Source organism: Benincasa hispida, chromosome 1, assembly GCF_009727055.1.
Source record: "Benincasa hispida cultivar B227 chromosome 1, ASM972705v1, whole genome shotgun sequence".
Classification (NCBI taxonomy): Eukaryota; Viridiplantae; Streptophyta; class Magnoliopsida; order Cucurbitales; family Cucurbitaceae; genus Benincasa; species Benincasa hispida.
Genome location: NC_052349.1, coordinates 53572737 through 53596939, shown reverse-complemented (window position 1 = coordinate 53596939; position 24203 = coordinate 53572737). Strand labels below are relative to the sequence as shown.

At 31.0% G+C, this 24203-nt stretch overlaps 1 protein-coding gene across 1 annotated transcript; it reads left to right on the top strand.

Annotated features, from left to right (window-relative positions):
• Positions 1 to 11013: 11013 nt before the first annotated feature.
• Positions 11014 to 17154, top strand: LOC120087683 (truncated transcription factor CAULIFLOWER A-like). Its single transcript, XM_039044573.1, has 8 exons — positions 11014 to 11497; positions 13067 to 13148; positions 14370 to 14434; positions 15159 to 15258; positions 15675 to 15716; positions 15823 to 15864; positions 15968 to 16080; positions 16695 to 17154. Exons 1-8 carry the CDS (start codon positions 11313 to 11315, stop codon positions 16816 to 16818), a joined length of 753 nt encoding a protein of 250 aa, XP_038900501.1. The 5' UTR covers positions 11014 to 11312; the 3' UTR covers positions 16819 to 17154.
• The last annotated feature ends 7049 nt before the right edge of the window (positions 17155 to 24203 follow it).

The window sequence follows — 24203 nt, the reverse complement described above, 5'->3', positions numbered from 1 at the left end:
TTTTTCCTCTAATTCATGTATCTCATACATCATGTCATGTATATCATATATAATTGACCAGTTTAATCATATCAAATATAATCAAACTCTCTCTTGTCAATTTGAACACTTCAAACTGACCCAAAAACTAATTCTCAAATTGAATCCATTGAGCTACCAAGGAGACCTAATGGACCTATGGCTTGAAGCTCCAACGGTACGTGAATAGCTGACTAAACTCTTTAGCCACGAGATCCACCATCCGTTAACTGCCAGGCATTCCACTAAAGATCAACGGCTGCACTTTCTTACCACAGATATATTTTTGTGTCCTCATATATAACCAACCAATAGTACGATAACCCTTCACAGATGCTCGTAAGTATAGTTGGACCAATTTTTCGTTTGCCCCTGTAGTTACATCTAACTCCTTAAGTACCACTAATCCCTCTAATGAACAATAAACATAGTTCTACTATGTCTGGACACCTCTCGGACCATGAGAAGGTGTGGTGTGTGGCGCCACATCGTTCAAGCCTTAGAATCAGCCCTTAAGGGAGCAATCTATCTACTTACCCCTACTTCGGTGAATGAGTGAATTTCATCTAGTGTAGCTGAGTTCCCAGCTCCCCAATTAGATGAATCTCCAAAGTGGTAGGTTTGAGTCGGCATTCTGGCCACTCGTACCCATGCAAATCAAAGGACCACCTTCAAAGGTAGAAGTTCCTAACTCACTCAGGATTAAGGTCATATTACCTATTGTCATCCTAGTGAAGTGAAGTCTCTGTCATGAACGATGTTATATAACGAGACTATAACACTTCGTGGTCCGATCTTATACAAACTCATTTGTATAAGATGCCTTCGCTCGTATGTCTCCATATGAATGATCAGGATCAAACCATCTGTAGTAAGTTACAAAACTTGTATATTCTACAAAGCGGGCTGCATTCGTAGAGTCACCAGGATAAGGTATCCCTCTTATATCCATATACTACAAACCATTTTGATTATCACTTAAGGCATGATCTATCTGTATGTCACCACATACATGCTTCAGTTACAACGACGACTAGGGATCTTAGTTTATTGGTTTGTGGTAAAGCAAATAAAACATCCCATATTTCATAGACAATAGTGAACAAAATATCATATATTATTACATCACAAGCGTTTGTTCAATACAGTGTTTGCAAACTATAGGACCCAACGAGAGTTTAGGGCATGATCCCAAACAATATCCTCTATGTCACTTTTCTTAGAAGTATCCTTGGATGTCTCAGAGGAAACCATATCAATACTTTTGACATCTTTTTATTTTTCTTGGTTACAACCTTTGACAGGGGAATATTATCATCCGAACTAGGTTCTTTCACCTTCCTGTTCACCAGTAATCTTTGAAGCAACGTCTTCCGAAGAATTTTCATCAACACCAGCATCAGTTTTCATCATTTCATCAACATATTTTTAGCCATCTCAACATTCTAAGCAGGGTTGTCTTCCTCGAGAGAAATATTAGCATGAGACTCATCCAAGCTAGGAACCACGATTGTCTCACATATTGTTGTAATAGAATCCTTATCAGGTTTATTAATTTTTATGGGCATAAAACTCTTGATAGATGGATCAATACCCAAATTCTCAATCTCAATATCAACAGATAGATTGTCTTCGGGCACAAAGTTCTCAAAAACAACATTTTCAATTATATCATTTAAATGTAGACTATATTCCTCATCTGCAAGAGAACCCAATGAAGGATTGATATCCACTTTCTAAGACTCAGTAATCTTATGAGATTTTATTGGATTGACATTTTCAATAATAGGAGATTCATGTAATTCCTCAGCAATATATACACATTGAGAAACCCTAATCACAACTTGATCAACAATGGAAGGATCGACATTATCATGGACAACACCTTTAGGATTTTGACTAAGAGTAGTAAACCCATGCATGAAATCATAAGATACACTAGAAGTGGAGTGATCAACCGCAGGACAAATTTCAAGACCTTGACCAAAAAGATCAATCATGGTGAGAGCAGTGGTACTAACCTTTTCTTTCCCTTTCTCAACTTTCAAAGGATTAGCATCGGAACGTCTTCGTTTTGCAGAAAGATGGGGAACTAGGAATTCTGCATACTTCATATCTATTTGTGGTAGAAGAAGGAACATCCTTCTGGATATGTTGCTTCCGCTTAGCCTTCTCATTGTACCTCACAATTTTTGCTTTGGATGTGTGAGCACCTTGTCTATAACTCATCATTTGGTTGAATTTCAATCTACAGATAGACCTTAAGCAGTGGAATATGAATGGTTAGAAAAGATGAGGAACAACGATGAACTTTGAAAACCTATCAAATAACGACTGCCAACAAAAATGATACAAATTAAATTTGAAATTAAGCATTATTTACTCATGTGAAAAATTCCAACTGCCACAATTAATGAGTAAACAACTTCCTTTAATCAAGTGGGCTTGGATCTCTAATGGGCCCAATTCTTCCAACAACAGGCCCACACAATTGATTGCTATAGCTTTATCATGCATAGGTCCAAACCTGCTCTTAGGGCCTCAAATTGCATAGCATCTAGTGCCTTGGTAAAGATATCTGCAACTTGGTTCTTTATACGAATGTGCTCTAGGACAATTTGTTTACTTGCAACCATCTCTCGAATAAAGTGACGTCGAATGTCAATATATTTAATTCGACTATGTTAAACAAGGTTTTTTGAGATATTAATGGCACTCATGTTGTCACAGTATAGAGTCATAATTTTTTGTGAAACATCATACTCTTTTAACATTTGCTTCATCCACATTAACCGAGTACAATTACTTTGAGTTGTGATGTACTTAGCTTCAACAGTAGACAAAGAAACACAATTTTGTTTCTTGATAGCACAAAAAATGTGCTATCTTGCTTTACTTAATTCAAGATCGTTACTTGGTTTATGTGTTTATTTAATGATTTTATAGGTATCAAGCATCTAAGAAGTAGAATCGACTATTATGGGTCGTTTAAGGTTAATTTGGATCAATTAAGAGTTAAAAAGAGCAACAAGACTTCAAAGAGAAAAATTGACCAAAATGCCCCTAGAGGCGTAGCGCAGTAGCACAGTAGAGCCATCCTTGATACTTTTTCCCAAGAGCCTATCTTTGGAGAAAATTTATTGAGCACTGCAATACTCCGAATTTTGACGGACAGACATTACGTGTGTGCATGAAGCATAGCACTGCACACTCAGCCCCACCCATTTACACTTTGACGAAGGTCTCCAACGTTGCGGTGTTGTCCTTTAACGCACAACACTATGCAGTTTCCTATATATAAATTCTTTCATTTTTAGGTTAAGAGGAGAGGAGAGTTAGGTTGATTTTAGAACTCCAAGCTCGATTTTTGGCCATTCTTGGCCAAAACCGAAGAGATTACCTTAGATTTTGAGATGTATTTGTATATTTTGACATTAGGATTCAAGTCTTGATGAACAATTGAAGGCCTAAAGTCGATTTTGAGGTTTATGGGCATTTTTCTATGGTCTAAGGGGATTTTTATGTATGTTCTTGGGTTTTGCTGAATCATTCTTATTTTCTATTCTTTGCTTTAATCCTTATGCAATTCGTGTTCAATTAATATGATAGATTAGTCGTCTTAAGCATAGGTTGTGTATGTATGCTATGCATGTTAGAGGTATCCGTAATTGTATTGATAGCATGCTTCATTTAAGTAGCACTAGGTTTTAGTTATTGTTATGGTTAGATTGCTAGGATTCTAGGATTACCCAATAGCGACAAATAACGAAACATAAAGATAGAAAAGCGTTAGGATAGATAAGGCCAATTTATTCTAATGTACGTAAAAAATGAGCCAATTTAATGCATACAATAAATATATTGTTCATTAAAATAGTTAAGATGGTCAGTCCTACCAAGTAGACACAAACAATACAACTTCCTAGACCATTGTAGGGTTAATAAGAAGCATTGATCTTATAATAGTCGGAGGTGGTTATTGAAGTTGATTATCGAAGGTGATTTTTGTTGGAGTTTGTAATAGAAGGTGGTTTTCGAAGCCTGAAGTTGGTTGCATGAAGATGGTACTGGAGTTGGTCGTCGAAGTTTGTTGTCGGAGGTGGTTGCTGAAGTTGATTATCGAAGGTAATTTTCATTGGAGTTCGTAATCGAAAGTGGTTGTTGAAGCCTGAAGTTGGTCACAGAAGGTGGTATTGGAGTTGGTCGTCGGAGTTTGTTTTCGAAGGTGGTTGTCAGAGCTCAAAGTTAGTCATCGAAGTTGGTGTCGCAAAGTGGTCGGAACTCGCTGATAGGAAAGGAGAGAAAAACAAAGCAATGCCAAGAGTTCCGTCAATCCGCTGTTCATAGATCTGGGAAAGGCTGTTTTGGTTTGGGAAGAGTGACGTTGAGACGAAGTTGATCATCAAAGGTGATTTTCGCTAGAGTTTGTAGTCAGAGGTGGTTGTCAAAGGCCAGAGTTGGTCACACGAAGGTGGTTATCGATTTTGGTCACTATAGTTTGTTGTTGGAGGTGGTTGTCGGAGCCTGGAATTGGTTATCAAAGTTGTTCGTGAGAAGGTAGTCATCAAATTGGTCATCGGAGGTGGTTTTCGGAGCCTAGAATTGGTTATCGGAGTTGGCATGCAAAGGTGGTCATCGAAATTGGTCATCGAAGGTGGTTGTCTAAGCCCAGAGTTGGTTGTTGGAGTTCGCCGTGTGAAATTGGTCGTCAAAGTTGGTTTTCAGAGTGTGGCAGCAGCAGTCGCCAACGGTGGCCGATGAATTGTTGGATTTTATGTCCTAAACTCGTGATTTGTAAACAATAAAAAAAATTGTTCTAAAAAATTCAATAAGTTATTATTGAATATATGAATTGCTTATTTTATTTTAGAAATCCAAAAAACTAAAAGACCCATGGCTATTACATGAGTACTTGAACTTTATGGGGAGACATAAAAGTGGATCAGGTTCGAGTAAATAGTCAAAATGATCTATAGTATATGAATGAAATTGGGTGTCTTATTCTGGTAACACTATTAGATGCAGCCCACTCTGTAGTTGTTACAAAGAGTTGTAAAGTGCTACAGACAATGTGATCCTAATTCATACATGTTATGACATAAGGAGTGGGGGTGTCTGTGCAAATGGATTTGTACAAGATCGGACCACGAAATTAGTCACTCTTACTTTATAACGTTGTTTACTGTTTAAGACTGAGTATTTCAAAGCGATGACCTAGGTAACTTGATCTTAATCCTGAGCTAACTATGAACTCCTGTTATTCGGGATTATCCTTAGATTTGCATAGGTGAGGGTTGGCTCAACAACACCAGCTCAATAAACCTTCATTTCAGGAGTAAGACCGGGTAGATAGCTGGGATATAGGGTGCAAGATGGAATTCACTCCTACCTGCTTTTAGGGATAGTAGAGAGGTTGTTTCCTTAAATGCTGACTTTAGATCTTGACTAAGGGGCCCCACCCTCTCATTGGCCTGAGAGAGACTCGGTTTGTTGATTGGATCATAAACCAATTGTTCATTAGAGTATTAGTGGGACTTAAGAAAAAAGAGGTAATCTCGGGGTAAAACAGACATTTGACCCAGCCATTATTACGAACAACCTGTGAAGAGTTAACTTACTAATCATGATTATATCGAGTGGACATAATATATCTATAGTGAGGGGAGTGCAACTATATGCTTTAGTGGAATGACCCATTAGTTAACGAACGAAGGTTAACTCGGTGTAAAGAGTTTAACCAAATAATTTTTTATCGTTGGAGCCCATGATCTATAGGTCCATAAGGTCCCCCTACTAACTTGTAAATAGATTAGCTTAAGAGTAGCATGATAAGTTAATTTGAAATGTTCAAATTAGAATTAAGGGAATTAGTAATTATATGAGATATAATTACGCGTTTAATTTCAGAATTAAATAGAATTTGAGAATTTAATTAATATTTAAAAATAATTTTAAATATTAAATTCATGAAGGTGGAGTTTATGTAAAATTAATTTAATATTTGATATTAAATTAATTAGAATTAATTAAATTATTTAATTATTTATTTATTATTAATTTTATTAAAAGATTAATTTATGAAATTAATTTTGTAAAATTAATAAAAGTTTTCAATTTTGAAATTAAATTGATTTTGGAAATCAATTTGAAATTAGAAAAATTGGAAAAAATACAAAAATTTGAAATGTTGGATTTCTCCAGTCACAAACAACTAGCTCACTTAACATCCACTTGATTTTGTTTCAATCTTCCAAGTATATGTTGCACCTTATGCAACCTTCTTCTATGATGATAGTCATGCAATAAATAGAGAAGATGGAACTGGAAATCAGACATTCAAACTATTAGAACTTACTGAAGTTTTGTTGAAAACTTGTAAGATTGAAGAAGTGTTCTTCAAGTTGCATCAGTGGTGTTCTTCTCCAAATTTCTTTCATTCAAACTTATTTTGAGTCCCACAACTCAATCTATAGCTCCAAGAGAATAGTGGAGAAGATCTTGAGGTGGTTCACAAGAAGAATTGGAGAAGATTTGCAGCTGAATACGAGATTAAAGAAGTTTTACAAATGTATGACTTAAAACTCTCTTATTATTGTATGAGCATACTTCATTTATAGCCAAAATTGATGAATTAGAATGTTTATTGATCCTTGTTGCTTCTGCTACATGCTGATATACTCTTACATGAATGGAGTCACTGAAAACATTTATAAAAGAGAGAGCGGGGGGGACTTGGTAAAATATACTAATTCAACTCGACACCTACATTTAAAGTTGGTGGGCCAAATATTGAGTTGGTATATTTTACCAACTCAAACATGAGTCAAACATCTCCTAACATTTGAAGAAAATAGCTCTTATAATGTGACTTTGTAAGAAATATATTCATTACACAAGAGTCAATAACCATCCTTTCAAAATAAGGCTTTGACATTTGCTTATCTACATACCTTTGTTTGCATCCAAATTTTGGGAGTTTTTCTTTTTCTTTTTTAATATTATCAATTTTGAAACCTAGAATTGTACATGGATTTGGTTGGGTTAGGTTGGGGAATTTTTTGGACCAACTCGAAAATTTGGGTTGGTCGGGTTGGCTACCTGAATGACCAAAATAGGGTCTCGAACCCAACCCAACCCAACCCTTAAAATTCGGTTGGGTCGGGTTGGGTTGTCAGATTATTTATTTTTTCTTTTCTTTTTTTAGTTACATTTTTTATTGACTTAAAATACTTAAATTTTGTACATCACATATTAGTAACTAGAACTTCATAGAACTCAAATGTTAAATATCAAAATCCAAGATATCTATTACAAACTTTAAACAAACATCATAAAAATATGGAAAAAAAATATATTTTTTTGGTTCTTAGGTTGTGGGTCTAGTTTCTATTTAGTCCCTAAGTTCTAAAATGGTACACATTTAGTTTCTAAATTTTGAGTTTAGTTTCAATTTAGTTCCTAGGTTTCAAATTGTTACAATTTTATCCTTGATATTTGTGTTTTATTTCAAGTTGGTCTCTAGATTTTAAGATTTACACTTTTAACATCGACTTTTCACTAAATATTCATTTTTGGTCTTTAATGTTAATGTGTGTTAATTAATTTAAAATAATTATAATGAAGTTTCACTATTTTTTATCACTTTTAAAATTAAATTTAAAATTTTATTTCATAGTTATTTAAAATTAATTAAGAGACTTTGATATCAATGATTGAAAGTAGGTACTTAATGAAAATTGATGTTAAAAACCTAAAATCTTGAAATCCAAAGACCAAATTGAAACAAAACCCAAATCTCAAAGGTAAAATTATAACATTTTGAAACTTAGGGATTAAATTGAAACCAAACTCAAAACTTAATGACTAAAGCTCCTTTTGGTAACTTTCTTTTTTTGTTTTTTTTTTTTTTTTTTTTTGAAATTAAGTCTATGGACACCACTTTCACCTCCAAATTTCTTTTTTTGTTATCTATTTTTCACTAATGGTTTAAAAAACAAAGTCAAATTTTGAGAATTTAAAAAAAAAAAAAAAAAAATAGCTTCCAAAAAAGACTGTATTATTTTTGTAATTTGGATAAGAATTCAACCATTGTGCTTAAGAAAGTTGCAAATCATAGTAAGAAATGCGGATGAAATATGCTTAATTTTCAAAAACAAAAACAAAAAACCAAATAGTTACCAAACGGGGCCTAAATGTGTAACATTTTGAAACATACAGACCAAATAGAAACTAGATCCAAAACCTAGAGACTAAATGTATTTTTCCCTAAAAATATATATGAGTTATAATATTTATAAATTATAATATATACATACATACATACATACATACAAATATTAGTAATTCGGGTTGGGTTGGATCATGCCGAATTTTAAAAAGTGTAACCCGAACCTAACTCAACTAAAAAAAATTATAAAAAATCTAATCCAACCCAATCCGAAAATGAAACTAACCCAATCTAACCCGAAATTGAAACTAACCCAACCTAACCTTTATAATTTGAGTTGGATAGTATTAACCTTCAGTAATAGTCGAGAATTGCAGTATTAACCTTCAGTAATAGTCGCTCCCCAAATAACACACAAGTGTTTTCTTTTTTACCAAACAAAATACAAGCTATTTTTTTCCTTTCTATTTGTTTTTTTTACCATTCCCACTTTTCTTTATAAAATTGAAATTAAATAATATATATATATTAAATGTTATAATAACTAAAGTATAATTTAAATATTAAACATTATTTTAGCGCACAAAAACTAAAATTATCCATTTTTAAAATTAATCAAGATTATTGAAGCAATTAGTTTAGGTTAAAAAGATCATGGAAATGATTTTAACAATTTTATAATTCAAGTTAAAATATATAAAGAAAAAGTACACTTTGTACACTAAAGTAAGTTCCATGCGTCATGTTTTTTTTTTTTTTCTAAAATAATTTATATATTTAAATAATGACTAACTATTTTCATAATAGTAAAATAACGAAAACATGTCAAACCAAACATAGTTCAATTTGACATTTGAATATGCTAGAAACTATAAGAGAGATGTAGTTTAAATTTCGCTATCCCAATTGAATGTATTAAAAAAATAATAATAATTTAACACATTAATAATAGTCTTCATAATGATATTTATTGCCATCTTTATAAAGAGAAGTGAGAAAGGAAATTATTTTTTATTTGTTTGTGCGATTAAAATTCAATAATTTTAATTTATTTTTTGAGCTAAACTAATGTTAACGGGTTAAGTTATAATTTAGTTAAAAATATTAAAAAAAAAAAAAAAAGAAAGAAAGAAAATAAACTTTAATTCTCAACCCGGTGGTCAAAACTACACTATTTTTCTAATAAGTTCTTAAACTTATATATTATATATATATATATATTATATATATATATATATATATATATATATTTATAGTAAGCTCCAAAACTTACAATACTAAAAGAAAACTCCCCCAAATTTTGAATGAATTAATTTTTGTTAAATAAAGATTAGATCACCGTTTTCTATTATTAAACTATATTCTTAAAAAAGTTGAAAGTTAAATAATATTATTAATTTAAACATTTTATGCTCTTATTTATAACAATGTCATGTTTTCTCTCCATTTAACAACAACCATTATTTTATGAAAATAATATAATTAAGTAATGATTTTTTATATATTTCTTTTTTGTGATATTTACTTAATATTAAAAAATTAAATCATAAATTAAATATTAAGCAAAAATAACATTTTATTAAATTATTCATCAATTTTCTTCTCAAAGTAAGCCAATACTAATCAAGAGAATCCATATTCTTAAAAAAAATTAAATTTAAATAAATATTACTAATTTAAGTACTTTATTTATAAACTATACATGCGTGCTATCAATTAAATGCTTACTTTATTTTACAACTACATTTTTAAGGGAGAATGGAGTACTTTGTAAGACACGTCAGTTAAGTCGGGACACCTATATTAAAAGGGTAAAAAAAACTCAAAATTGATTGGCAGGTTATTCAACTTGCATTAAGCACCCTCTGACATCGCAAATCCCCCAAAAGTGAGATCCAATAAGGTGTCAAGGAAGAGGTACAAACAGTATACACCCTCACATGTATAGATATGCAATTTATTTGGTATTCAACTCAACACTACTTCAACTACCGATCAACTTTAAGATCATAGCATATTGAACATAGCACTACATCGATTGAGATTTTGTCTTATAAGTGAGCTTATAGTGGACAACTAGAAGTATCAGACCCAAATGACCATGTTCATCTGATTAGAACCATTTGACCAAAATCACGATGAATATTTTATATCTTAGAAATTGTAATTTAACATTAATATGAAATAAAACAACAAAATACCATTAATATTACTAAAGTGTTAGAAATACCGTCTTTTTAGAAGCAAACTAATAGAGAAAAAAGTAGGGTTGTGTTTCCTTTTCATGTATAGCAAAATAACATAACGTAAGTCAAAAAAAAATAATAATAAAAGAAAATAATATACTATTTCATTCAAAGATGGATTTGAACTCAAGATTTGTGAGACAACAACAAATTTGACCATAAGGATATTTATTGATTTTTGTGTCATGAATGTGTTCGTTAAAGATATGTATTCTAACCACCTTCAAAATTTAATCGTCAAAATTTATCTAGTTATTACGTTTACGTTGTCTTTAAAGTTTTTTTTTTTTAATAAAAAGCTCATTTTATATAAATAAAGAAAGAAATAAATGCAATATTGACCTAATTCCTCCAATTTGTCCCAAGAAAGAAAGAAATAATTATTTAAAAAAAAAAAAAACATAGGAAAAATTCTGAAATAGCGTTGTTTGTTTAGGCCCCCACCACCGGAACACAAACTCAAAACTCTCTCGTATTATAAATTTGGCTGACAAAAGATTTCAGACATTAACTACTCTTTCCTTCTTCCTCCAACCATCTCTCGACAACTCAACTGTACTATTCCCCCTATCTCTATCTCTTTCTTTCTTTCTTTCTTTCTCAACAATAAATAAATAAATATTTTTCTTTATAAATTTCTTTTTCTTTCTTTCTTTCTTTCTTTCTCTCTTTCTTTCCCTCATTAGCAACAATCTCTCCTCCTTCCAAGCTCCAACTGAACCACTTCCCTCATCAACAATTATAGAAACAATAACGATAACACTTGTCTCAACAATTATAAACATTCCGTACACAATTAGATGCTCCTCTACTTAAACAAAAACAAGGCTTCTTCATCTTTTTAGGGTTTTGTTTAATTTCGTTTGAAAATCCCACCCACCATGGGAAGAGGCAGAGTTCAACTGAAGAGAATAGAGAACAAAATCAGTCGCCAAGTCACCTTCTCAAAGCGTAGAGCTGGTTTACTCAAAAAGGCCCATGAGATCTCTGTTCTTTGTGATGCTGATGTTGCTTTGATTGTCTTCTCTACCAAAGGCAAACTCTTCGAGTACTCCTCTGATTCCAGGTTCTTTCCCATTCTATTTCTATCTCTTTTCCCTTCTTAGATCTTACCTAACTCTATCCTCCCAAAAACATTTAGATGCCTTGATTTGTTGGGTTTTAATTTGTCTGCTTTTGTTTTTCACTATCTTTACAATAATTACCCTACCTTTTTCTTTATCCTTTTATATTACAAGAACAAAATTAACTATATCACTACATGTCACCAAAATAATAATAATAATAATAATAATAATAATAAACCATCTTTTTCATCTAAGATTTTCTCTCTCTTTTTCTTTTCTTTGCTTAAATTCAAAATTAGAACCACCAAGAAAATAATTCAATTTTTCTTTTTCTTTTTTTCTTTTTTTTTTTTTTTATTTCAGTTTCCTTTTTCTTGCAATTTTCTCATTTACTGTACAATTTATACATATATTATGCATGTATTGGACAAGACACAAAGACGACACAACAGTACATGTTACATTTATTTGATAGCTTGAAACAAGGAGTGTTCCGGGATAATTTCGATCTATTTGAAAATCTTGTATCCACTTTTTGTTTGATTAATTGGTCCGTACATTCAATTTGGCTTTGGACACAGGTGATAAACCTAGAGCCACGTGTCGGGAGACCATGATTTTTTTTTTCTTTTTGTTCTTTTTCTTTTTAATTGCTTCGTAGCACTAACCTAGTATTTGAATCTCTCTATGTTGTTGTTAGTGACCTCGAATTAAGAGCTTTACCTTATAATTTCATGAAAAGAGCTGCACTAATTAAAAAAAAAAAAAAAAGAAAGGAAAAAGACTACTCATATTTTGATCCTTAATAATGAAATTTGGTCTATGCTTCATTGGTTTTAATTTATGTATGCATGTAATTTGCACAATAATCCTATACATGTGTTAATTATATGCATGGCAACAATTAGTTTTACTTTCTTACTTCCTCAATTCATCTTATACATTATATTATTTATGCATATATTATGTTTGTTTTTTCTTTTTTTCTTTTTTTTTTTTTTTAAGATTTATTAAAGATGTAAATTGTTGGTTGACATTTAATTTCTCTAGTTAAAACTATGATCTATTGATTTGTAAGTCTTTTAGATTTGTTTTTGAGAAATAGAATCGTAATGTTTGAGATCACATCTGGTTTGGTTCACTCTGTTTCTTAATAAACATATTATCTGTGTCAATTTCACTACATATAATAATATTCAATCGTATCATTTGACTTTTACCGATATTATTATCAGTAGATAGATGGTCATAACAAACACATAACTTCAACGACATATTTAAGATTATACAAATAAAATTTCAATTATTTAATTTCTTCTAAGCTTTCATTTTCATGTCATTTCAAATTACTACTTTTAACCATATTATTTGTTTCAACTTCATACATAAAATCTAACTCATCTATTTAATCATTCGATCATCTTAACAATAAAAACTCATAACTTCAATAATTTCTTCTATGGTTATTGGAATGCCATTGATTAGGAAATTTTTTATTCTAAAATGCGATCCCTGTTACTAATTAAAAAAATAGTTAATTAAGGCTTTGATTTGGTTTCCAAGAACAGTATGGAGAAGATCTTAGAAAAATATGAGAGATATTCTTATGCAGAGAGACCAGTGGCCCCAAATGGAGATTCTGAATCACAGGTAAATAAATATATCTGAGTTTTATTTGCCTTCATTTACTATATTTATGTCTTGTATCCTTTTATATTATGACTGGCAAGTTCAAATCCAAAATTCATTTTATGTTAGAACGTTTGACATTTAATTTTCTTTTGGAACATTCTTGCTGTTGATCACAAGAATTTTTTACAACATAATTAAAGCACCAATTTACAAATGTCAACACCTAATGGTTTTAGGGTCTGGAATCATATGTCTTGTCTTGGAATTAGAACACTGATCTTGGTAGTACAGTTTATTGGCTGTCTTGTCTTGTCCTTTCATTGTTTGTAGGGTAAATCAAAGTCTCCCACATTACTTCAAAATAGAGATGTTCAAACTATTAGATGTCTCAAAATTATGATCTATCCAATTTTTTCCAAGTTTTATAGGGGTGGTTTCAATTATAATAAATTTTGAATTTTATTGAGTTTAGTTCCATCATGATTTTTTCAAAAATTAGTTTTTAGTTTGAATCAAACCGAGTTTACTATTGATTTACAAAAAGATTAAAAAAACATTATTAGTTATGTTTGTTTTTCCCTAGTTTCATTCACTCAAAGGACTTTGAGTAACTATAACACATTATCTAATATTTTAATTCAAAGAGTTAAAATAAGTATATATATATATATATATATATCTTTTAAGTACTAATATTTTCACTATTATTTAAACAAAAACATTATTAAATGACCCAAATAATCTGAGATTGATTGTATTATTTAACTAGATTTGTCGTGTCTAAAAAATGTCTCAAACTCAAACCTTTAAATACTTCATGTTGAAAGTGAGATAAAGATCAAGTTTATAGTCAAGAGCAATTATTTGAATTAAGTAGATAATAGGAGACTTTTTAAGTAGAATCCAACATCCAATATAAGTGGGATTATAGGCTTAAAATAGACATTTCATTTAAAAAAAAGACTTAGGTGCATTCCAAGTTACTACTTTTGTACATCTCATCAAATTTCTCGATCATAATTTTTTTCATGACAAATTTACTTTTCTTATATTTTTTAAATATTTTAAATCTTTTTATATATACGATGATAGTGAGATATATAAAACGATTAATCATGACTCCATTCCAACCTTATTTTCATTACTGTGTTACTACAGTGTATGTAGGATAAATGCATGGCAGAAAATACAAATAACTTTTCTTTTTTTCTTCTGTTTGTAATTAAAATGCTTTGTCAGGTAAGTTGGTGTCAGGAATATCCAAAACTTACAGCCAGATTGGAAATTGTACAGAAGAACTTGAGGTATTTGAATAGTTCTTATGCACTATTCATTTTTTAGAAAAATGTGCTTCCAATATTTTTGGAGCATATATAACTTTTAGATGATAATAACCACCTCTTATTACAGTAAATATTATTTTTTAGTCTTTAATTAGTTATAATCAACCATATTTTAAAATCTCCGTTTGCTACCTTATTTATTATTTGTTACAGTTTTTACTATTTTACATTTATTGTTTTTTCTATTATTTATTACAAATTTTACTATTTCTTCTCAAACTAAAATAATTTACGTCAAACACATACTATTATAATCTAAACTAAAATAATGTATACCCCAAATACAAACTATTATAACCAACTTCTTTCCCCAAAACGCCCCTTATGCTATCTATTTGTTGTTTAGATTGATTTTTCCTTTTTTATTCAGAAAGAAGGAAATAATACAAGAAGTTAATTTTCAATTAAAGTCAGAATTTTCTATTAAGAATGTAGTAAGCTATATCATATGAAGTAATAATCAAATTAATATGAGAGAACAACATTCTTATATTTATTCATATATTAGTCTCATATGTATGACTATGAACTATGTTAGTCTCATTTGTGTAAGTTTAGTTCTAGAATTTTGACTGAGAAGTATATTATTTTCAGGCAATTTTTTTTTTCAAGTATGATTAGTTAGATATATTAAACCATTAACATATACAAATTATAAATGTTTATATTATTATTATTGGTTTAGGCATTATTTGGGAGAAGATCTTGACCCTTTGAATTTGAGAGAACTTCAAAGCTTGGAGCAACAACTTGATACATCACTCAAGCGCATAAGATCTAGAAAGGTCTGCCCTTAGCAATGCCCTGATTTTTCTTTTCATCTTCACCTCATTTCAATTAAAATAAATTTATTCACATTTGGATTGTTCATTACTTAATTTAATTTGCTATTTATCTTCAAAGTTTGTATAATTTCTTACCATCATTTATGTCATTATATCAATCTGAAAATCAACTTTACTTTCATTCTTGAACATTTTTCTTAGACTTGTCGATATTTTCATCATATATCAAATATATATTAAAAAAATGATGATAACTCCATGAATCTTCATCATTATTTAGGAATACCTATCCACATAAAATAGTTGATATTGATATTTCATTAACATTTTTATTAATTTGAGAGTTCAAAATTTCTATCTTTTAATATCTTGTTCATATAATAGACACAAATGATTATGGGGTTACTTTGTTGCAGAATCAACTAATGCAAGAATCCATTTCAAAACTACACAAAAAGGTGAATAACTTAATTTGGAGCAATATTTTGGTATCATTTTTCATGCATATATGACTAATTGCTTTCTTCCATTATGTATAAATTTTGGTTCATAAAATGATTGTAGGAAAGGGAATTGCAAGAGGAAAACAGGCAGCTAGCAAATAAGGTATAAAATAATGTCCTATTTTCAATGCTACAAGTTAACGTAATTATTTCTTGGTGAATGGCATCTGAGAATGTAATATGTTCTTATGATTTGAAAATATTAGGTAAAAGAGAATGAGAAGGTTTTGGTTGAACGTGGACAATGCGACCTCCCAAACTTGGTTCATAATCAGCCCATTTTTGCAATGCCACCTCCCATTCCTTCTCTATCTATTGGGTATATATGCCTCTTCTTTCTCTCTTTCAGCTTAGAAAAATTTTACCATACATTTATATGGCTAGGAAACATAACAATTTCATTGAACATAAGTTTGAACTATATATAAAAGAGCTTTTCCTTAGAGCAAATGGAAGAACACACATAGCTAAGTTGAACTTTACTCTAGCTCTCCTTTGAATATTCCTTTTGATTAATACATTGTTTTTGGAATCGGGGCATGATGAGGTACAAAGGATGTGTCAACCTAGCTGAGATATATGAGTGTACCTACTGATCTCTCGACCTCTAGTATTTTGTTAAAAAAAATCGAACATTTAGCATGTATAAAAGCTTTCTACTAGTTGGTTTTGGTTAGGTTGATTGTTGTTTTGAATAGGAGAATATACGTTTGATTTCTTTTTTATTTTGAATAAAACTTGAATCAGCCCAAATTATCCATTAGATTTTGTTGTATCAACATGTTGGGGAGGTCAGATAGCTATTGAAGACACAAAAGATTCCTTAACAAAACCATGAAAAAACCCTATTGCCAACTTCACCAAGAGAATTTAGAAACCCTAGGGTTCAAAACAAAGTTAATAATAATGATATAACTATACATTTGAATGTAGAGTAAACCTTCGTGGGAGAGGATCAAGAGGATCAGATGAAGATGAAACAAGGCCAACAAACGACAACAACATCCAAATACCAGCATGGATGCTTAGCCATGTGACTGAAAATCCTCATAACTAACAAGCAACCACACCACCGTCTTCTCCGTTTGCAGGCAGGCAGGCGAATGGTCGTTTTCGCTGCCCTTACCACCATCATTGTCACAAATAAAATGGCCATGGGGATGGGGGGAAAAAAAGAGAAGACAAAACTGTAAAGGTTTGGTTTTTGAAGATCATGTGGGAATAATGCAAATGCCCTAACATTGTATGACAACTCCTGTTTCACATCCAAATTGGCCACCCCAATCCCAAAACCTTATTGTATTATGTAGAAGATCATTTCTCAAGACTCCAAATTAACTTTGAACTTTTGGAAGACAAATGAAATGTGGATACTTCCATTTCTCTTTTTCTACCATTTGAACTTGTGGATGTGTCGGTTAAATGTGTTTAAATATTACATGCATGCATTGTGTTGACTAACCCTTTTTTTATGAGGTTCTTGTCATGAATATATTGGAGGCCTTAACTAACTGGGAAATATAATAACTTCCCTTTTAAAAAAATATTTGATCAAGAGGCTGTATTGATTCTACAACCAAAACAGGAGGTGAAGTTACAAAAAGACAGGCCATTTTTTTTAACGAGATACTAAGGAAATGAGTGATTAGAAGGTGCACCGATATATCTCTACTAGGTTAACACATCCATATAGCACCCTCATCATTTCCCAAATCCAATAATGATGTATTCATTCAACCAAAATATCAAGTACTGTATTATGTACAAAGAGAACTAGAGGGGAGCTCGAACCAAAAACACAAACAAAGAGACTAGAGAAAAGTCATACAATTTAAGACAATAAATGAAGCATCGTAATTACAAAAAAGTGCAAATTCTTTTACACCGATCGAGTAGCAAGAGTGATAATCTCATCCCAAATCCTAGTATCAGATTTCTCCACAAATTGGAATATTTTGGCATTTCGTTCCAGCCTCAAACACAAAAGGTAGCTCCGATCAAATTGCTCCTAAGAATCTTCTTTTTTTGTGTTATGTGAGAGATGTACCAAGTAGTATAAAAGATCATCCATAGAGCTTGGTATGATTAAATTTGAAATACCTCTAGGGTGAGACCAAACTGAGGATGCACAAGGACAATATAACAAGATGTGTTCTGTTGATTCATTGTGCTTTCTACAAAGGACACACTAGTTATGATTTAATGCATGGAGGGGAATCTCGATTGGCATCTTTCCACCGTGTTAAGACCTTTGTGCAGCAAAGTCCAAACAAAAAAACTTGCATTTTTTTAGGAAGAGAGTTGGACAAAAGGAATCCAACAGCGATCACGACACCATGGAGGAAGTACCTGTTAAAATTAATCTAGACTTTCGTTAAAATATATGAATTACATTAGTACATACATAAATAGTTAAGATTCAAGGAATAGTTAGATATATGAGTTACTAAATACATTGATGAATGTTCATGTATTGATAAAGAGCTACATGTATTAATATTTAATATTAATATCTTTTGATGTACTTTTATACTAGTATAAATATGTGTAAGATTTCTCATTTGTAAGCAAGAAAAGAAAGAAAAGCAAGTTAAGAAATATTCAAGTTCTTATTTCTCCTAAATTGTGTGAGTAAGAGAACAATTTTCTTCTCTTGTCTCTTGATTTGTATTCTGAGGGTCTATTACATTTCCAAGAAGTGGTATCAGAGCTAAGATTAGAGATGGCTTCAAATGGTAACATGTTGCAACCCCAACTTCTTAGATTCAGTGGGAGAATTTTAATTAGTGGAGTATCCAAATGAAAGTGTTATATGACTCACAAGAATTGTGGGATATTGTTGAAAGAGAATACACTGAAGTTGAGAATCAAAATGGGCTCACAAATCAACAACTTGCTAAATTGAGAGAAAATTGTAAGAAAGACAAGAAGGGAGAGACGAGAGACGAGAGACGGCTAAAAAAATGGTGGCGGCAAGTTCCATTTCAAGTTGTAGATGAATTCATTTTTGAGAGAATTTCAACTGCTACTTCTGCAAAGGCGGCTTGAGATATTTTGCAATCCACTTATTAAGGGGAAGATAAGGTAAAGATGGTAAGACTACAAGCTCTCAGATCTAAATTTGATTGCAATAAGATGGAAGAGATTGAAATTGACTTTTTTAATCGTATTATTGCAATGATCAACAATTTGAGAACAAATAGTGAAGAAGTACATGATCAAAGAGTTGTAGAAAAGATTCTTAGAAGTATGCCAAGATGAGCATATTGTTATTGCAATTCAAGAATCAAAAACTTATTTACACTATCCATAAATAGCTTGATGGGTTCTCTTCAATCTCATGAGCTTAGATTAAAACAATTTGATGCTTGAGGAAGCTTTTCATATACAAACTTCATTCAGAGGTAGTTCTCGTGTAAGACATGGTGGTTGTGGCATACGAGGAGGTGGAAGAAACTATAAAAATGGTGTGATTTCTAAAAAATCTACAAGAAAGCTCTTCTTCATTTCGAGGAAGAGGAAGTAGAAGAGGAAGAGGTTTTGGTAAAAACCAAGGAAGATTCAATATTTTAACTATAAAAAGTACAGTAATTTTCAAGTAGGTTGTTTGACACTGAAAAATGGAGATGAAAATTCCACCATGTTGAATAAAAAGGAGAACAATAATGAAGGTGTTCTATTTCTTGCATGTAATACTCAAGATGATATTGTAGAGCCTACATGATATCTTGATAGTGGTTGTAGTAACCACATGACAGGAAATAGAAATATATTTGTTATTTTAGATGAATCTCTCCAAAGCGAAGATAAAACTGGTGATAATACCAGATTACAAGTCAAAGATCGAGGTGATATTCTTGTTAAGATGAAGAAAGGCATAGTGATTCATAACTCTTTATTTGGGTGGACTAGAAACAAATTTGATGGACAATCTGAAAAATCTTCATACCTCAATTTTTGAGTGGTCTATTGTGGTAGAATTGAAAAGGCAATTAAGGTGAATGTGAAGGTATGGTCACCTTCTATGAAAGACTTGAAGGGTCTCTTTCTAGAGTTTTCACAATGATTAAAGATTCTATGTGCATGACCTACATAGTACTTGATGTATGATACTATTGTGGAATAATCAAGAAAACATAAGGATTGGAACATGTTATGAAGGTCTAAATCTTAACTATTAAAAGTTCAAAAGTTGACTTACTTTCTTTAATTGGACTTCTATTATTATGACATAATAGAAATCTACCCGTGATACAATTGATAAGCTTATATATTAGTCACTCAAAGGATTCTAAACTCATGTCTTTAAACGTTATAAAAGAATTTTCTAAAGCCCTATTTAAAATGTGAAAAATATGAATTCGGTAATTCAAAAGTTTAAAATTGTTGATATTAGGGATATTAGTGATATAACTTAGGTAGATATTAGTGATAAGCGTATATTGATATAACTTAGATAGATATTAGTGATATAATTTAGGTAGATATCAGTGATATATTTGTGGGTAATTCTAGCGTTTAAAATGGATGATATTAGGGATATTAGTGACATAATTTAGGTAGATATTAGTGATATTAGTGATATTATGAGCAGATATTAGTGATATATATGTATTAGTGATCAATTATCAATGATATTGATGATAGAACATAGGTAGATATCAGTGATATTTTATATATCAATAATATCAAACTTAGGTAGATATCTGCAATGTCAGTGATAATCATGATAGAAATTTATCAGTGATAGTCACTAATAGTTTTAAGTGTTAATCTTTCAAAATTGATAGTCACTAATGATAGCCACTAGTAGTTTTCTATCACTGATAGCTTAATCTTCCAAAGTTGATACTTTTCTTTCAAAGTGAATAACTACTTATAGAGATTTATCATTGATAACTAACGAACCAATGTGTAAGTGAGATGCCTAAAAGTTATCACTGATAACATTATCAGTGATAGAAACTATCACCAATAGCATGATATCAGAGATATCACTAATAACATGTGACTTGATGGTACAAAAGGAATGAAATAAGTTATAATTGACAGTCTGTTATTCAAGAGAATTGAATCCGGGCAGAAGCATGTGATCGCATTCTTTGATTTCTTGAACGAATTAAAATTCAAATAATCAAAAAAAAAAAGTTAAGCAGCATGCTTTTTTCGATCCACAATTGCAGCAAAATCTTCTCCTCAGACTGGTAGCCATTTACTTGAAGTCTCTTTTTCCAGAGATCTTACTTGCTATGATTAAGGCAAGGATTCGGTTTGTGGGAACCGCTTTTGAAAGATGAGAAGGAATAGGAATGAATAATTTTTAAAGAACCCTTCTCTAAATATTGGGAGAATTTTCATTGTGAGAGAATTATCTACAGAATTACTATATAAAGTATTTTGTAGAGTGTAGAGAGTATGTTCCATGAGGGCTCCCTAGGCCCCTATTTATAAATTTATAGAGGGTCACTCCCAATCCTATTAGGAGAATCCTTCTGCATATATTTTAAATTAAATATTAAATAATATCTAATAAAAAAATATCTTCCAATTTAATATTTAATATTAAAAGGTTTAAAATATGTAAAGCATATTTAAATATTTATCTTCTACAAATTCTCTTTAATTTGAATTTCATTCAAATTAATTAAATCATATTCAAATAAATTAATTCTCCCGTTATCTATTTAATTCAAACCTTATTCAAATTAAATAATTTATTTATTTATATGTGATACATCTTGTAAAAAGCTATGTTTGTATGCTAATTCTCTCGATTTATTTCAATTCTTTGCTTAAAATGTCTATTTTGATAGGTAAATTCCAATCTTGACACAAACGGAGTTATTTCAAAGCTAATTCGAGCCAAACAACATCAAAGAATCACTTAACAAGAAGATTCAAGACAAATTATCACTTTGCGCCTCAAGATAAACAATTCAACACACTTCAGCAATATTCAGAGTGTCGCAACACTTCTCACAACATTAAGTCTGACGCTTGAAGACAGAATATACCCATTTGCTACAAAACAGGGCAGCGCCACAATGCTTCACCCAGAGTCGCAATGTTCCGAAGATTGACGGAATCATCTGCGCGCGCAAGTGCCTTATGCAATCGAGCGTCAGTGCAGTGTCAAGACCGTAACCCAACGCTTCTTGGCTTTTTTTAAGATTAAGCATTGCAACACTAGCCTTGGCATCACGATGCTACACCTGCAGATATACATTCAATTGTTTCATTTTCAACAAGTAGAAACGAGAGAAAAATCATTTTTTTCTTTTGTTGAGAGAGAAGTTAGATCGAAATTGTAGAGAAAATTACCCAAATTTGTATTTGTATTAAGAGATTTCTTGCAAATTTTACAATTCCATAGTGAATTGCTTAAATTCATCATACTTTTACAGATTCCTTCAAGACTTCTCGTATCTATAGCTAGATAATTCTATTTCTTGGGAATTCTTAATTCTAAGTTTAATTATTGAGTTCTTTTTTTATATTTTCTTGAATTGTTTTCATTCTTGAATGTTTTTGGGCTGAATTTGAATATAAATTAATGGAGGATAATTGACGCTTTGTTTCCATTGAATTTTTGTATGTCATTCTTGCTTGGCACTATTGCATAATGGTGAGATAGGTTACAAAATTAAGTTTTCTTGTGTTAATTAGGATTTTTTCCGAATTTAACTCTTGAAATTCTTAATTAGAACATTCATTCAATAATTCTTGAAACTTACTCTAATTTGTTTCTTGAATGTCATAATCATGATAACCCATGTCTTTAAAGCAATCTAAGAAAAGAACATGATAAATGCTATATGGAAGTGTTTTTTTTCTACTAAGATTAGGGTTAATTGATGTGATTCATGTTAATTAGCTATATGGGTCTTTAAGGGTTTTTCCTTATTGGATTATGGGATGTTGAGTTTTCAAGTAATTGTTCAAGAATGATGATAGGATTAAACCTAATAACGAGAACTCCCAAGAATCTTTTTCTATCAACTCTCTTCTAACAAAAATAGTAAGTTTGTGTTACAATTTGCCTTTATCTTCATTTTAGTCAGTTTTTAATTTCTTTCCAAACAACCCCCTCCCCCCTCCCAAATTACGATCTTTTTGAATTCAAAGGTTATTTTTGGCCAATTAATATAGTTTCACTTGGGATCGACCTTCTACTTCCACTTTAACTACGTATTAGTTTTAGTAGTTGTTTGAGCATTATAAATTTCATTTGCTTGGGTGAAGTAGAATTAACGTCATCTATTTTGCACCGATCAATATGGATCTCATCAAAATAAATAGTTAATGATTTGAATCATATTCAAATAAATTAATTTTTCATTTTATAAAGTTATAATTTGAATCTCATCCAGATAAACTTTATAATAAAATATGTATTTAATTGTATCTAGCAAAATTAGTATTTTTCCTCATAAATTTTAATATGTTAATTTTTTTTCTTCCAACACATTTGATTCTTGTTGGTCTGTGATGAGCTAACAAGGGAACCTAATGAACCTACAAATTATAAGCTCTAATGATCCAAGATTAAGTATTTAAACTCTTTAATTAAATTAATCTTCATTCATTAACTACAATGTGAACCACTATAGACCTATAGTTGAACTTTTATGCATTATAGTACAAGTTGTGTCTATGAATATAATCAATATAAACAAGTTGATCTTTCACGAGTTGTCCATAATTACAATTGTGTCAAATGTCCATATTACCCCTATAATTACCTATTTTCCTTAAGTACCACTGATTCCTCTAATAAACAGTTTGTTTATAGTTTAGCCATACACTAAGTCCCTCTTGGGCCAGTGAGAGGGTGGGACTCTTTGTCTAAGACCTGAGATCAATAGTTAAGGGAACTACTCATCTACTTACCCTATGTGGGAAGGAGCAAATTCCATCTTGTGAAGTTATGTTCTCAGCTCCCCATTTAGACAAGTTCCAAAAATGTTAGGCTTATTGAGTCGACAACTCAGGCCACGCTCACCCGTGTAAATCAAAGAACTGACTTCATAGACAGGAGTTCGTTCTATGAAATTAATCTCATCAAGTAACAAATTTAAGTAGAGAGATTAAATATTCTATGGTCTGGACTTATACAAACCTTTATATAAAATATGTCCACTTACATGTCTTCACATGAACAGTCTTGGTCAAACCATTTGTAACTATTAAAAGTGGGTTGTATCCCTAATGTCACCGGGATGATGCACCCAATCTTATCCATATATTATAGACATTTAGGTTATTTCTATTGGGATTGGTGTCCTAATTCTCTCGGTGGTCTCATAGTTTGTAAATATTTTGTACAAATTATTATTAATAAAATAAGTGTTATTTTATTTGCATTTACGCATATCCAATAAACTAAGATTTGTGGTTATTTCATGTAACTTAAGCATGTATATGAGACATACAAGTAGATCA